Source organism: Bos taurus, chromosome 15 (assembly GCF_002263795.3).
Source record: "Bos taurus isolate L1 Dominette 01449 registration number 42190680 breed Hereford chromosome 15, ARS-UCD2.0, whole genome shotgun sequence".
Classification (NCBI taxonomy): Eukaryota; Metazoa; Chordata; class Mammalia; order Artiodactyla; family Bovidae; genus Bos; species Bos taurus.
This window is the reverse complement of record NC_037342.1, coordinates 51277078-51290311: the sequence shown is the minus strand read 5'-3', so window position 1 is coordinate 51290311 and position 13234 is coordinate 51277078. Positions and strand designations below refer to the sequence as shown.

The 13234-nt window shown below is 35.5% G+C and overlaps 1 protein-coding gene across 3 annotated transcripts in view; it reads right to left on the bottom strand.

Annotated features, from left to right (window-relative positions):
* The window catches only part of NUP98 (nucleoporin 98 and 96 precursor), an 86894-nt gene that overhangs the window by 61493 nt on the left and 12167 nt on the right, over positions 1–13234 (bottom strand). The window contains exons 2-10 of one of the 3 annotated variants that reach the window (XM_005216208.5): positions 12170–12264; positions 11732–11833; positions 11443–11619; positions 9852–9991; positions 8215–8322; positions 7052–7232; positions 5579–5739; positions 5294–5431; positions 3602–3740 (exon numbers count right to left, since the gene is read on the bottom strand). In XM_005216208.5, the coding sequence (XP_005216265.1) occupies positions 3602–3740; positions 5294–5431; positions 5579–5739; positions 7052–7232; positions 8215–8322; positions 9852–9991; positions 11443–11619; positions 11732–11833; positions 12170–12245 (1222 nt within the window). In that variant the 5' untranslated portion in view covers positions 12246–12264. The remainder of the gene's footprint in view (positions 1–3601; positions 3741–5293; positions 5432–5578; positions 5740–7051; positions 7233–8214; positions 8323–9851; positions 9992–11442; positions 11620–11731; positions 11834–12169; positions 12265–13234) is intronic. The other 2 variants (XM_002693428.7, XM_005216209.5) reach the window with 2 other exon arrangements.

Here is a 13234-nt window from a genome sequence, read left to right as displayed (position 1 = left end):
TGGGTAAAGAAAACATGGTATATATGTGTAACAAAATATTGTTTAGCCACAAAATACAAAGAAAACTTTGCATCTGTGTAAAATGGGGAGACCTTATGGGCATAATGCTATGTGAATTAAGCAAGGCAAAGAAAATCAAATATAAATAAGTGACACAAGACAAAGACAAGTGTTCTCACTTATTTGTGGAATCTTAAAAAACAAAATCACCACCAACAAAAATAAGCTCACCAATACAGAGAACAGATCAGTGGTTGCCAGAGGCAGAGGGTGGGTGACAGGGAAAATTGGTGACGGAGAGTCAAAAGGGGCAAACTTAGAGCTATAAAATAACTCCTGGGATTTTAAGGCATAGCATGCTGACTATAGTTAAAAATACTGCACTGCATATCTGAAAATTGCTAACAGAGTAGGTATATATGGTTTTTCCAGTAGTCATGTATGGATGTGAGAGTTGGACTATAAACAAAGCTGAGCGCTGAAGAATTGATGCTTTTGAACTGTGGTGTTGGAGAAGACTCTTGAGAGTCCCTTGGACTACAGGGAGATTAAACCATCCTAAAGGAGCCCTGGATTTCCTAAAGGAAATCAGTCCTAAATATTCATTGAAAGGACTGATGCTGAAGCTGAAACTCCAATACTTTGGCCACCTGATGTGAAGAACTGACTCACTGGAAAAGACCCTGATGCTGGGAAAGATTGAGGGCAGGAGGAGAAGCGAATGACAGAGGATGAGATGGCTGGATGGCATCACCGACTCGATGCACATGAGTCTGAGTAAACTCTGGGAGTTGGTGATGGACAGGGAGGCCTGGCGCACTGCAGTTCATGGGGGTGCAAAGAGTCGGACACGACTGAGCGACTGAACTGAAGAGAGTAGGAGATCTTAGAATTTTCATCATGAGAAAAAATTTCTATTGATGACAGACGTTACTTAGACTTACTGTGGTAAACATTTCACAATATATACAAATATTTGACTATTACATTAAACATCTGAAATGTAATGTCTATGTATCAATTTTTTTAAAAGCTTAAAAAAAATCAGATGTTTATGTACAAATAACTCAAACCTTACCCATGTAGCATGAATAACCAATAATTTATTCAAAGCTCCAGGAGTTGATGGACAGGGAGGCCTGACATGCTGCGGTTCATGGGGTCGCAAAGAGTTGGACACAACTGAGCGACTGAACTGAATTGAACACTCAAAAGATCAATACTCAAAAGATCTTCAACCTAACTTGCTCACCAGTGCTAACATCCTGCCTGTAATTTCTCTCCTTAAACTATTCCTTTCATTCAGAAACTGACACTGTCATACACTCAGTCTTAAACTAGTCCTTGTTAGGAATAATTACTAAGAAAAGGAACAGATGACTCTAAAGAATGACTTAAGGGTGTGGCAACATCAATTGTAGCAAGTATTCCAACCTTTTAAACTCTGGATTTATCATTACCATAATGAAACACAATCCCATACTGGGTAACATGCAACGAACAATGATATAACAATGCAACAAATCTTTGTGCAACCTTATTCCAATTCCAGATTTGTTATATGACTTATTTCCAAATCAGAAGAATATCTCTGCCCACAACATCAAATTGACAGCTTCCCAAGACAAGAGGAATACAAAGAAAGTCTCACTTAGATCTGGATCCCTCTACGGTGGTAATGGAATGATTAAGTTCACCCAAGAGTAAAACAAAACCTGTCACCCTGCAATCTGTATTTCTTGGGAGTCTTTCCTCTCAGGGCTTATTCATTAATAAACTCTTAGTGGGCACCTACTCTATGCCAGGCACTAGGTCAGCATTAAGGATTTAAAAAAAAAAAAGGACAATTCAGCACATAAGTTAGTGAGGCACATCAAATAAAGATGAGAGTTTTCATTTCCAAATTAAGTAGTCTACACAAATACCTTGTCAGATAGAAAATATATTTAATTCAGAACATCAAGTGTGCTACCAAAAAAACATTCATTTTCAAAGGGATCAAAATTACCTCTTAAGGGGGAGAAAAAAATCATAGATAAAATAGTTTATGCAGTTGGGGTGGGAAGGAGGTTCAAGAGGGAGGGCTACAACTGATTCAAGTTGTCGTATGGCAGAAACCAACATAATATTGTAAAGCAATTATCATCAATTAAAAATGGTTTATGGTCTTCCAAAGAGCCACAGTACATAAACAAATAACACAGAATATACGAGGTATTAAAATTTCATGAGGTGAGCATGAAAAAGGTCTACAAAGGATCCCTGGGGAAAAGGGAGTGACAGTGATTTAAAAAGGCTGAAAAACACTGATTTAACCCTTAAGTTATCTTTCTCATCTTATTTCATAGATAAGAAACAAATACACAAAACTGATATCCATGCTAACCAAGTCCACTGTCTCAAGACCATTCTTTCATAGAGTACAGACAAAAAGGTAGAATGTCTATACGTAGAATGATAAGCATTACTAGGAGTGAATGAACAACTTCACTCTTCACACTTCACTTTATAACAATGAAAGGGGTTATAAAAATCAAATCAAATATTAATACATTAAGAACTGGTACCTGACAAAGATTTATCTATCCCCTTCACATAGCTCCTTTCTATGAAAACATATACCATTCCAATAGATAGTTAATGCAGCCTCTTTTTCCAATACAAGATCATTTAAAAAACTCACTGAAAAAATTTAACTGCTGACTTAAGGCAAATAACGATATGCTTGTACTCATCTCCCACTAGATATCCAGAGCCTAATGTTATGTCTGGTACATGAAATACTTTAAAGAAGTATTTCAATCACTATTTCCTTTGGTAATGAAATGAACTTTCCGTGACTGATTTAACTCAAAATATGGTGAAACTGTTTGAAAACTTACTTAGATAGTTACAGTTAAAATAATAAAGTTTCTATTAAACAAATTAAAAAATTTCCAGCATATCTCTGAAGAGCAGTTTAAAGTTTGTTTTTCTGTCATTCAATCTTACCTGCTATTGCCCAATTTTTTTCCCCATGAATATGTATTCAAAATAAAACATTTTTGCCAACTATAGGAAAATTACTGAACAATCCCTCAAATCAGAAAGGCTTCAACTTTCAATAAGAATCCTCAAATCTCAAAAAAACAACAAAACACAAAACAATAAAAAGTTTAAAAAGGATCATCAAATCTCATCTGTTCACTACCTTCCTGTGTGAAAGAACTTGGTCTAAAACAATGTGTTATCTCAACCAAATGTGTTTCACTTTTTGTTTCTCAATTATTGATGAGGTAATCCAACGAAAATGTTTTCTTATTTTGAAAATAATCTACCTCCATCAGAGAACCAACATTCTGCAAGATACCTCTACTGCATCCATTAAATATTCCATTTTATCCAAAGCAGGGAGTCAAAGAATATAAGTTAAGGCAATTTATATCTCTTCCAGGCATCTTAACCCAAGTCCTTGAGTTTAAGCTTTTCCCTCTGGTAATCTCCTATCAAGTCAGAGCTTACCTGCAAATTTTAAAATATTCCCAATAATATGAATCAGGAGAATGATGTGTGGTATAGTCAGTGTAACTTTAAGAGAGTCAAACCTGCTTTTTGTATGTACCAAAATTGGAAGTGTTTGTATTGGTTCCTAAAGTCAGGGTTGGTTTGTTACCAAAGAGCCCGCCACTGGTTGTACCAAATGAAGGAGCACTGGTTGTGCTGGTTCCAAACGTAGTAAGCTTGTTATTTCCAAACAGGGTCTAAAAAGAACACAACACAGGAAAATTTTAAGTAGTATGTAATACGTACTCTAAACAGTAAATAGATAATCAGGTATACTGGACTGGGTCTGTGGTAAGGGAGAGAAGATGTCATAATTTTTATGAAAAAGGTATGAAGAAGGATGAATAATGGCTCTCAGAAAAATATCTAATCTGAGCAAGATTAACAAACAGAACGCTCCTAGCCTGAGAAGTTAATGATAACACCTCACCAAACGTAGTATTTCAGTAAGACAAATAAAAAAGTAACAAGACAATCAAATTATTTTTTACCTGGTAACAAAAATGTTATCATGTACTGAATATGCCAGCAGCAAGTTACAGTAAAAAATTTAAACAAGCTAAAACATGGATGAACCTTGAAAACATTATGCTAAGTAAAAGAAATCAGTCACCAAAGATGTGATTCCATTTACAGGAAATACACAGAATAGGTAAATACACACACAGCTGATCTGAACTGACTGGGACGAGAAGTGACTATTAATGGGGATGACATTTCTTTTTAGGGTGACAAATATGTTCTAAAATTGATTATGGTGATAGTTGCACAATCTGTGAATAAGCTAGAAGCCAAAGAATTTTAAACTTCAAAAGGGTGAACTGTACGGCAAGTGGATTACACCCCAATAAAGTTGTTAAAAAAAATAAGAACTTTCTGAAGCATTTTTTAAAGATAATTTTCTCAATTTCTCACCTTAAATAAGATATAACAGATTTCAATCTCCATGAAAACCACCACATGATTTGGTGTTTTTTTTTTTTTTTTTTAAACTAGAGTCCAAAGCTTGTTGTAATGGACACATAATATAGACACCTAGTTTCTTTAAAAGGTATTTACTATTGTTTTTTAAGTCAAGTGTACTCCTAAATAGTAATGTCTTCCTTAAATGATGTAAAAAGAAAAAAAAATTGTTAAGCCTCCAGCAGCATGAAAACTTTAAGAATAAAATTTTAGTAACTTGATCAACACCAAAAATATATAATTAACAAATATGATACCAACTTATCACCCAAAACAGAAGGTAGAAACAGGATTTTTTTCTTTTTTTTTTTAGAAACAGGAATTTAAAATTATCTGATTTTAAGGGCAAAAGCCTCTCAACTTAGACTCCACAATTTAACCAATGGGAGTGGTTAGTTCAGAAGAAACAAAGAAGTTTCAATAAGAACCTAGTTTCTGAAAATAAACCAATTATAAAGTTACCTATTTTTGGGTACTAAATAGCTTTCGGTTATTATCAGTATCAAGTCATACAATATTACTCCCCCAAAATACTCGAAAGACAGATTTTGCTTTTCTTAAATTCAGCATTCTTTTTTTTTTTTGGTGGGGTTTTTTTTTTGTTTTTTGGCTGTGCCATGTGGCTTATGGGATTTTAGTTCTACAACAAGGGACTGCCTCCCCAGGCAGTGAAACCAAGTCTTAACCACTGGAGCACCAGGAAATTCCCAAAAGACAAATTTTTCTTAGAAATTCCTTTAGCAGCTTTATATACATCTTCAGATTACAGCGAACTGTAAAAACCTACCGAACCAACAGCACCAAATCCAGTACTGGTCTGCCCAAAGAGACTAGCTCCTGTTCCAAATGCTGTCCCAGTGCTGGTGTTTGTAGCTGTCCCAAAAAGACCTCCTGGCTGTGAGGCTTGAGTTACTCCAAATAGACCCTGAAAAAGGTGATCTAGATTACAAGATATCCTAAAATAGTCAGTTGTCTTTAGAATATTAATAATAGTTGCCATTTTTCCAAGTTTATATGACAGATATATAGAAGCCTCATTACTTAGCTCTACAAACAAGACCTGTTTCCTTACCATGGTGTTGGTGCTTGGCTGTCCTAGTGTGCTGGTATTACCAAAGGAAAAACCAGTGGTCTGGGTGGTTGTGGGCTGGGCAAATGGTTTGCTGAAGAGACTGGTAGTTTGATTCTGTTGGCCAAAGAGACCACCAGGATTTGTTCCAAATCCAGTTGTACCTTTCAAGAAAAAATAAATGGGAAGGTTGGGGGGCTGGGCAGAATGCCAAGCCTCACAGTATCTAGTTTCTGCAATAGTTTGCTATTGATTACATACCTAAATTACCCTAAATTCATTTACTACTCAAACTGGATAACCACTTCATTTTTCATCCTCCTTCACCTAATTCCAGATTTGGTTCAGACTAATTCCTACAATAATACTCTGATCTTAAGAACCCAGTCTGGGCTAAGTAATCTTCCTTTGTGAGCTGACAGCTTTTTGTCTCTTTTACAAAGATAACACACTTATCTTTGGGTACTTTAACCTTGTTGGAGTAAGTTTTTCTTCAAAACAGGGGCTGTCTCTTTATAGCAATGTATCCAACATAGGATACAACACAATAGTAGCATTTAATGAATATGTGGCTAATTTAAATCAAAGAACACCAAAACTGAAAAGAATACAAATGCCACTTAAATATGTATTCATTTGTATATGTATCTCTATAGAAGAATATCTGCTTGTTTTTAAACAGAAGCAAACTGGTGACTAGAGGTAAAAAAAGGATGTTTGGTGATGTATTTTTTGAATTTTATATCATATATATGTATTACTTTCACAAAAGTAATACTTTTATAAAGTAATTTAGTAACGATCCTAGACTTCCCTCTTTCATATCCCACATCAAATCAATCCATAAATAAATCTCCTCAGCTCTACATTCAAACTTGTTTCAGAATCTGGCATTTTTACCAATCACCACAGCACCCTTCTCTTCAAGTCACCATCACCTTTCATGTGGATAGGGCAACAGCTTTTCTAACTGACTTGTTTCCACCCTTGCCCCCATTCAACATGCTTAATACAGCAGTTTCAGAATGATCCTTTATTCATAATCTTGTGCTTTACCTGAACCCTCTAATGGCTTCCAGACTCAATAATTCAAATCTTGACAATGGCCTACAAAGCCCTATGAAGTTCCTTACATCCTCCAGTACCTCCCCTTGTTCTCTCCTATTTGGCAAAATGATTTTTAGACTTCTAGTTTCCTCTGGCTGGAATTCCCCCAGAACTCTGTATAGCTTTATCTTTCATCTTCTTCAGACAGGTCACTGATCAAACTTCACCTATCAGTGAAGCCCGTCTTAACCATATACACTTAATACTATTATTTCTCCCCACCCATACAGACATATCAGATATTTCCTATTCTTCAGGACCCCTGAATCATTTTTCTCCATAGCACTTAGACACAAAAATGACAATTATGTATTACTTTTAGTGGTTCATCTCTCCTCAAAAGGGCCCAATATGATGTCAAGTGCTTACTAGTTCCAAAGGCTGTTTTGTTCTGACCATATGCAAAGCCTGAATTCGTTGTGGAAGAGCTGAAGAGTCCTGTTGCACTGGAGGTGGCTGGAGAAGACCCAAACAAGCCAGTCGTGGTACCTGCTCCCACCTGATTCTGTGGGCCTTTCCGGTTGGCCTGATAATCCTCTAAACGAAGCTCCTAGAGTAAGGGAAAACATTTTCCAAATCTATTCACAGTCAAAAAAATTATTTAGGAGACTAAAGATTCGAATTTAGTATTCAGTTTCTATGTTCAAATAGGAACCATGATTTAAAAAACAGAAAACTATGGAATAGTTAACTTATTATAATTATAGAAAAATATTTTCAGTAGCATATAATGGACATTAAAATCCACACCATAATTACCATGAAAACTACAGGCCAAACAACTACATCTTAATTTAAACTTTCTTTTATAGACAATAATACTTTCATTTAGACAATAATCCTATCTACTTACAGCCCAAATGTGAAGATTAGCTGATTAAAAGATGGAGGATACTGAGAAATTCAGAAAACTTAGGAAAAGTAGCAACAAAGTTTAAGAGTTCTGTCTCACAAGTAAGTGTGTTTCTGTATACTCCAAAGAAGCAAGCACAATTTGGGATGCAGAAGACAATCAGAGATGACAGTTAAAATGTACAACAAACAATTACACAGCCATAATGAACAGCCTCATGCAAAATGGATAAACTTCACAATCTTGACAGACACACTTAAGAGCACACAAGATTTATATAAAGTTCAAAAATGGGCAAAACATGGGCAGTCAGGATAGTGGTAACCTCTGGGAGGGGAGGACTGTGACTTCTGGCAGGGCCAAAGGGGACATTAGGGATGCTGGTAATGATTTGTGTCTTGATTTGGAGCCTGATTACATGGACGTATTCACTCAGTAAAACGTACTATGCTAAAGAATGCTATCAATCAGAGTAGACTATTAGTAAACTATACTGGTACATACAAGCTGAATATCATCCTTGTCTAAAATAACCGATAAATAATATATTAATTAAAAAAAAACTGGTTGATGTTAGTTTTTTACATAAATCCTAAAACATAATCAGAAACATTTAAAAAAGCTGCTCCCTAATAGAATCAAAAGGTTAGGGTGATACTCTGTAATGCATTTTACTGACCTCTAGTGACTTGCTTTCATATTCTTTCATAGCAGTAATACACTGGTGCTTGGTACTGATGTTAGTGCTAACTCCAGCTTTAACCATAGTATCAGTACCAGTTGGAGGCTGCAAAGGAAGATAAAAGTAAATCTGTAAGTCTAAAGCAAATGTTTAAGTTCAAGCTTTATAACCCTACTCTCCCAGACACAATTCTTCAACTATTGAACTCTATAACCAGTCCCCTACGTCTTTTACTGAACAAGACAGTTTTAACAGCACTTGATTAAATACTCTGCATTTCTAATCTCACCTTTTATTAAGGTTATTGCATAAGTCAATCTCAGTAACTGCTATCCAAAATTCAGAGAAAAAAAACAACAAAAAAACCCCCAGAGATTAATCCCATAACCAAGCCATCCACTTATCTACTAAAATATACTTAATAATATATGCGTATGGAAAGCTTTATCCAATTTACCCAATATATACGTTTAACCTCTATTTCTGAGTTCTAATTCCTATTCTGCTCTGAAGTGTCTGCTTTATGACTATCGTTGGATTTAAGAAATATGGAAGCCTGGTTTTTCCTCCTATAAGCTTATGAGGCAAAGGTACTAGTAACTAAAGATTCCTACTTATAATGACATTTTCTCAATTACTGTACTTTCCAAGAGACAACAGACAATATTTTTCACTATCATTTACATTTAACTTTAAATTCAAGACTCTAACTTCGGCAATATGAATTCACTACTTTGCCTAAGAAATTCTTTATTTTCTGGAGTAAATTTTAACAAATTTTTCCAATCCCTATTTTTGCCAGAGATTTCCATTAGGCTAACTGCAGTGCCAGCCTATCCTAAGTATCTCCCAAGCAATCACATCAAGTGGTATCTTACATCAAGTGGTAGTCCATAGATTTTCATAAACAAAATCTTTCATTCTCTCTATCCAAATTCTCTCAAAAAAGCTGAAGAAAACACTAAACTCTATTGCCTCAATCTGCCATTTCAGCAACAAAAATTTTATTTCTAATTGGCACATAGAATACTGAGATATACCATATAGCTCCTTAAAGAGTCCTTACTTTCAGTGATTTTTACAGTTTGCCCCATCATTCTTTATTTCTATAAAGAATTTTTGACCATTCAAAGGTCAATTATGAACTCTGTAAATACAAGCTGAACCTTGTACTAGTTTTTTCCCTTTTTGGCCATGGCATGATTTGCAGAATCTCAGTTCCCTGACCAGGGACTGAACCCAGGCCATGATAGTGAAAACCTGGAATCCTAACCACTAAGCCATCAGGGAACTCCTGATACTAGCTACTTTAATCAACCTTATAAATACAAATTTAACTAGTTTGATTATAATTCAAATATAAACTATAATCTAGATTTATGTTTCATGACTTTCCCTGTCTTGTTATTTAGTTGTTAAGTCATACCGGACTCTTTTGGGACCCCACAGACGGTAGCCCGCCAGGCTCCTCTGTCCATGGGATTTACAACTATTACCAGATACTGTTCTTAACACATTTCAGGAAGAGTGAGACTAACCTATGCTTAACTGGAAAGAGAGGAAATTTTATAATTCATCCTGCAAAAAAATATACAGGAGACAAAAATACTCCACAAAGACTGGAAAATACTTACGTTAAACTTAATAGTAGTCCCAGTAGGAGCAGCTGTAAAACTACTTGGCCCAAAGAGAGAGCCAGATGTGCTACCAAAAGGATTAGAGGTGGTGTTTGTAGTTCCAAAAAGTCCCCCACTGCTGGTACTTGTTCCAAAATCTATAAATTAGAAAGAAAAATGGGACGGTAACAGTAAAGAATTTAAGAATCTGTAAGCTATCTTGGAATTGGGCTGTGGCATTAGAGCAGCATTACTTTCAAATCTCTCAAGCAAGTACTTTCAAATGGATATTGTGCGCGCACGTACACACACACACAGAGTTAAGTTCTAGGCTCAAAACTCGGAAGTAAAACAAAATCTGAATCTTTTAGTCAGCTAAGTGTCCATAAAGTCCTTCTTGGGCATACTCACACAACAAACTGAAAGAAACAGTATTCTGTTTTATCAAATATTTTATCTCATTTCTCTTGGTAAGACCATATGCTGAATGAACTTGTCTTCCTGACAATGTCTTATCACAACATTGAAACATACAAATGGTCCAATTAGGGTAATCAAACATATGTTAATACAAAATTTCACCCAGAAAAATAATTTAGAAAAATCAGTAGGCATGTTGATCATTTACAGAAGTAAATCTACTTTTCCCTAAAGCTGAGTTTTAAATAATTATGTAACAGAGAATGTAACTGCTATCTAAGGAATATATTTTTCTAAATATAAAATATGACTTCTTTGTACCAGAAATAGCAGTAAGCAATACAAAGTTATCTGCCAATACAATAAATCCTAACACCAAGTTAAGAGGAATGTTGATTTCTCACAAGCAGTCAACTATTTCTTTTCTAAAAACATGTCCTAAAACACAGTTTAAAGTAAACAGCCACATCTCTTTTGAATGAGTATTTTAGAACACATTTTATACCATCATGGTTAAATATTTCAACATTCCCTCAAACAACTTTCCCTTTATAAAATAATGATAGCTGATTAACTTACTCATTCTGCCATACTAGTGGCAGAATGGCATCAACTCACAGGGCACACCTGTGCAACTAGCAACGTTTTTGCCTCAAAGAATTGTGTGAAGTATCCCTGGGACACATTTAGACTTAAAGAGAAAGAAGCCACCAATTAAACAAATTGGCCATGGCTAAGGAATGGAGACATAACTATGTCACACCCAGTACTTATCATTTCTGCATTAGTCTCTTCAAACCAGAAGTGAAACAAAGGAAGAAGGTGTCCCTGATATGTATTATGGTTGACTACACACATTTTCCTTGAAATTCTTCCTTCTTGATACCTATGAAGTACTCAGACCTGGCCTTTCATCTTATTCTCTGGCCATTCTGTATCAGGTGCCTCTTCCTCTGCATATTCCTTAAACACTAGTCCTCCTCAGACTTCCATTCAGAGAGAGATGTACATAACCCCTTCCCTTCCAGCCTATTAAACTTTTCAATACATTTTGAAGTTTTCCTCTCCATGTTCTTGCTGTCTGGTGAGAAAAGGGGGGTGGATGAACACAGGGAAAAGGGGAAGACAGAACACATTCAATAAGAAAATCAAACTGTTAGAGGCAGAAGTCCAAAGATTTACTACTTACTCCCAAAGCCCGTTGGCTTATTTTGTGCAAAGGCATTGTTTTGGGATGAGAAGAGGCTGGTTCCTGTGCTTGCAGTTCCAAACAAGCTATTTGATGTTCCTGTTGATGTGCCAAACCCAAAGCCAGTGCTTGTGGAGGTAGCTGGCTGGCTAAATGAATTGGTACCAAATAAGCCTCCTGGAGAGAGGGGGGGGGTGGGGGGGGGGAAGAGTTACACAGATTGGAGTCACTAAATGAAATCCTATACCAGCTATGAATAAACCAATTGTATTCCAAATAAAATCCTTACCTGGTTTGGTCTGTGAATTTCCAAACAGGCCTCCAGTATTGTTGCTAGAACCAAATGCAGATGTTCCAAATGCCCCTCCACTAGTAGTGCCAAATCCAGTATCTGATGAAGCAAATTCCAGAATCAAAATAAAATCTAAACCAGGTCAATGTTTAAAAAAGTATTTCCTGGTCTGAAAATTAGTAACAAAGTATAACTTTCTGATAAAATAGCCAATTAATAACAGTAAGTACATTCTACTAAGGATCAGAAAACCAAGAAAACTCAGAATGTATTTCTATGTTTTAGAAAATTTTAACAAGATTTTATCCTGGTTATTTTTCAAGTTATTATAAAGATCAAAGTATAAATTAATTCCTACCTAAAACTATTGGAGTGGATTTGTTCTTAAAACAGCTTAAGATTTCTCTCCCTCATTTGTTATTTTTTAAAACTTACTCTGCCCAAATGTTGAAGTTGTGCCAAAGCCACCAGTGCCACCCCCAAAGGGCGTTCCAAATGACTTATTAAACATCTTCAAAATCTTCAGAAAGCTGGAAAGAAGAAAAAATTATCACTTTTTAAAGACCATAAAATGCAGTGGAATTTTTTTCAGAAAATGTATTATTCTACAAATTTAAATCGGCCCATTCAAACTGTAACACAATGTTCACCCTTGTTCAATATCCTAAAATTCTATATGATAAAACAGACTTTGTAAAACTGAGCTAAATTCAATCAGTACCATAATGTGAAAGTAAACCTTGTATCACACCCACAACCATCCCTTTAAAACAATGTTTTTTGACCTTTTTAAAAATTAAGCCCAGGTGGGGGTGGGGCGTGGGGGAGGAAAAAATAAAAAAAAAAAAAAAAAAAATTAAGCCCCCCTTTAATAAAGACATCAGGTCTACTGTGCCCTATTTTGGTATGCCCCATGTAGGAAGTTAGGCTGATACTCCTTAAAAATTACAATGACATTCTGTTATCCCAAACAGAGAAGCTAAATTTTTTGTCAGGCTTTATTTTCAATAGTTTGCACTGTAAAAAGTTTTTCCCTGTATTTTTTGGTATATAAATGCTGTAGTATTGTTCTTCAAACTATGTACACCCCCTCCTCCCATCTCTAAACCTGAGATTCTGGTATCCTGACATTCTTTTTGAGATTACTTCTTAACACTATTCTCTATGGTCCCCTGCTTACCTATCTTCTCCTACTTTTGGGAATATTATAGAAAACTTTTGGTCAAAACCTCCATTTCACATGAATGAGCCCCCTAAAATATCCAAACTATGTACATAGTCACTTAATGCATTGGCCAAAGTCAAAGTTTTTTTCCCCCTAGATTTGAATGAAAACAAGGTAAAGGTATAGTTTTACAAAAAAGTAAACACTTCCTGCCCCGTCCTGGTCAACAAATTTTCCTTAAATTTAAAATATCTGCTACCACTTACCTGCCAGCAGACAAGAAAATAAGGAGTAAAAGTCAAAGTGAAAGTCACTCAGCCATGTTCCACTCTGTG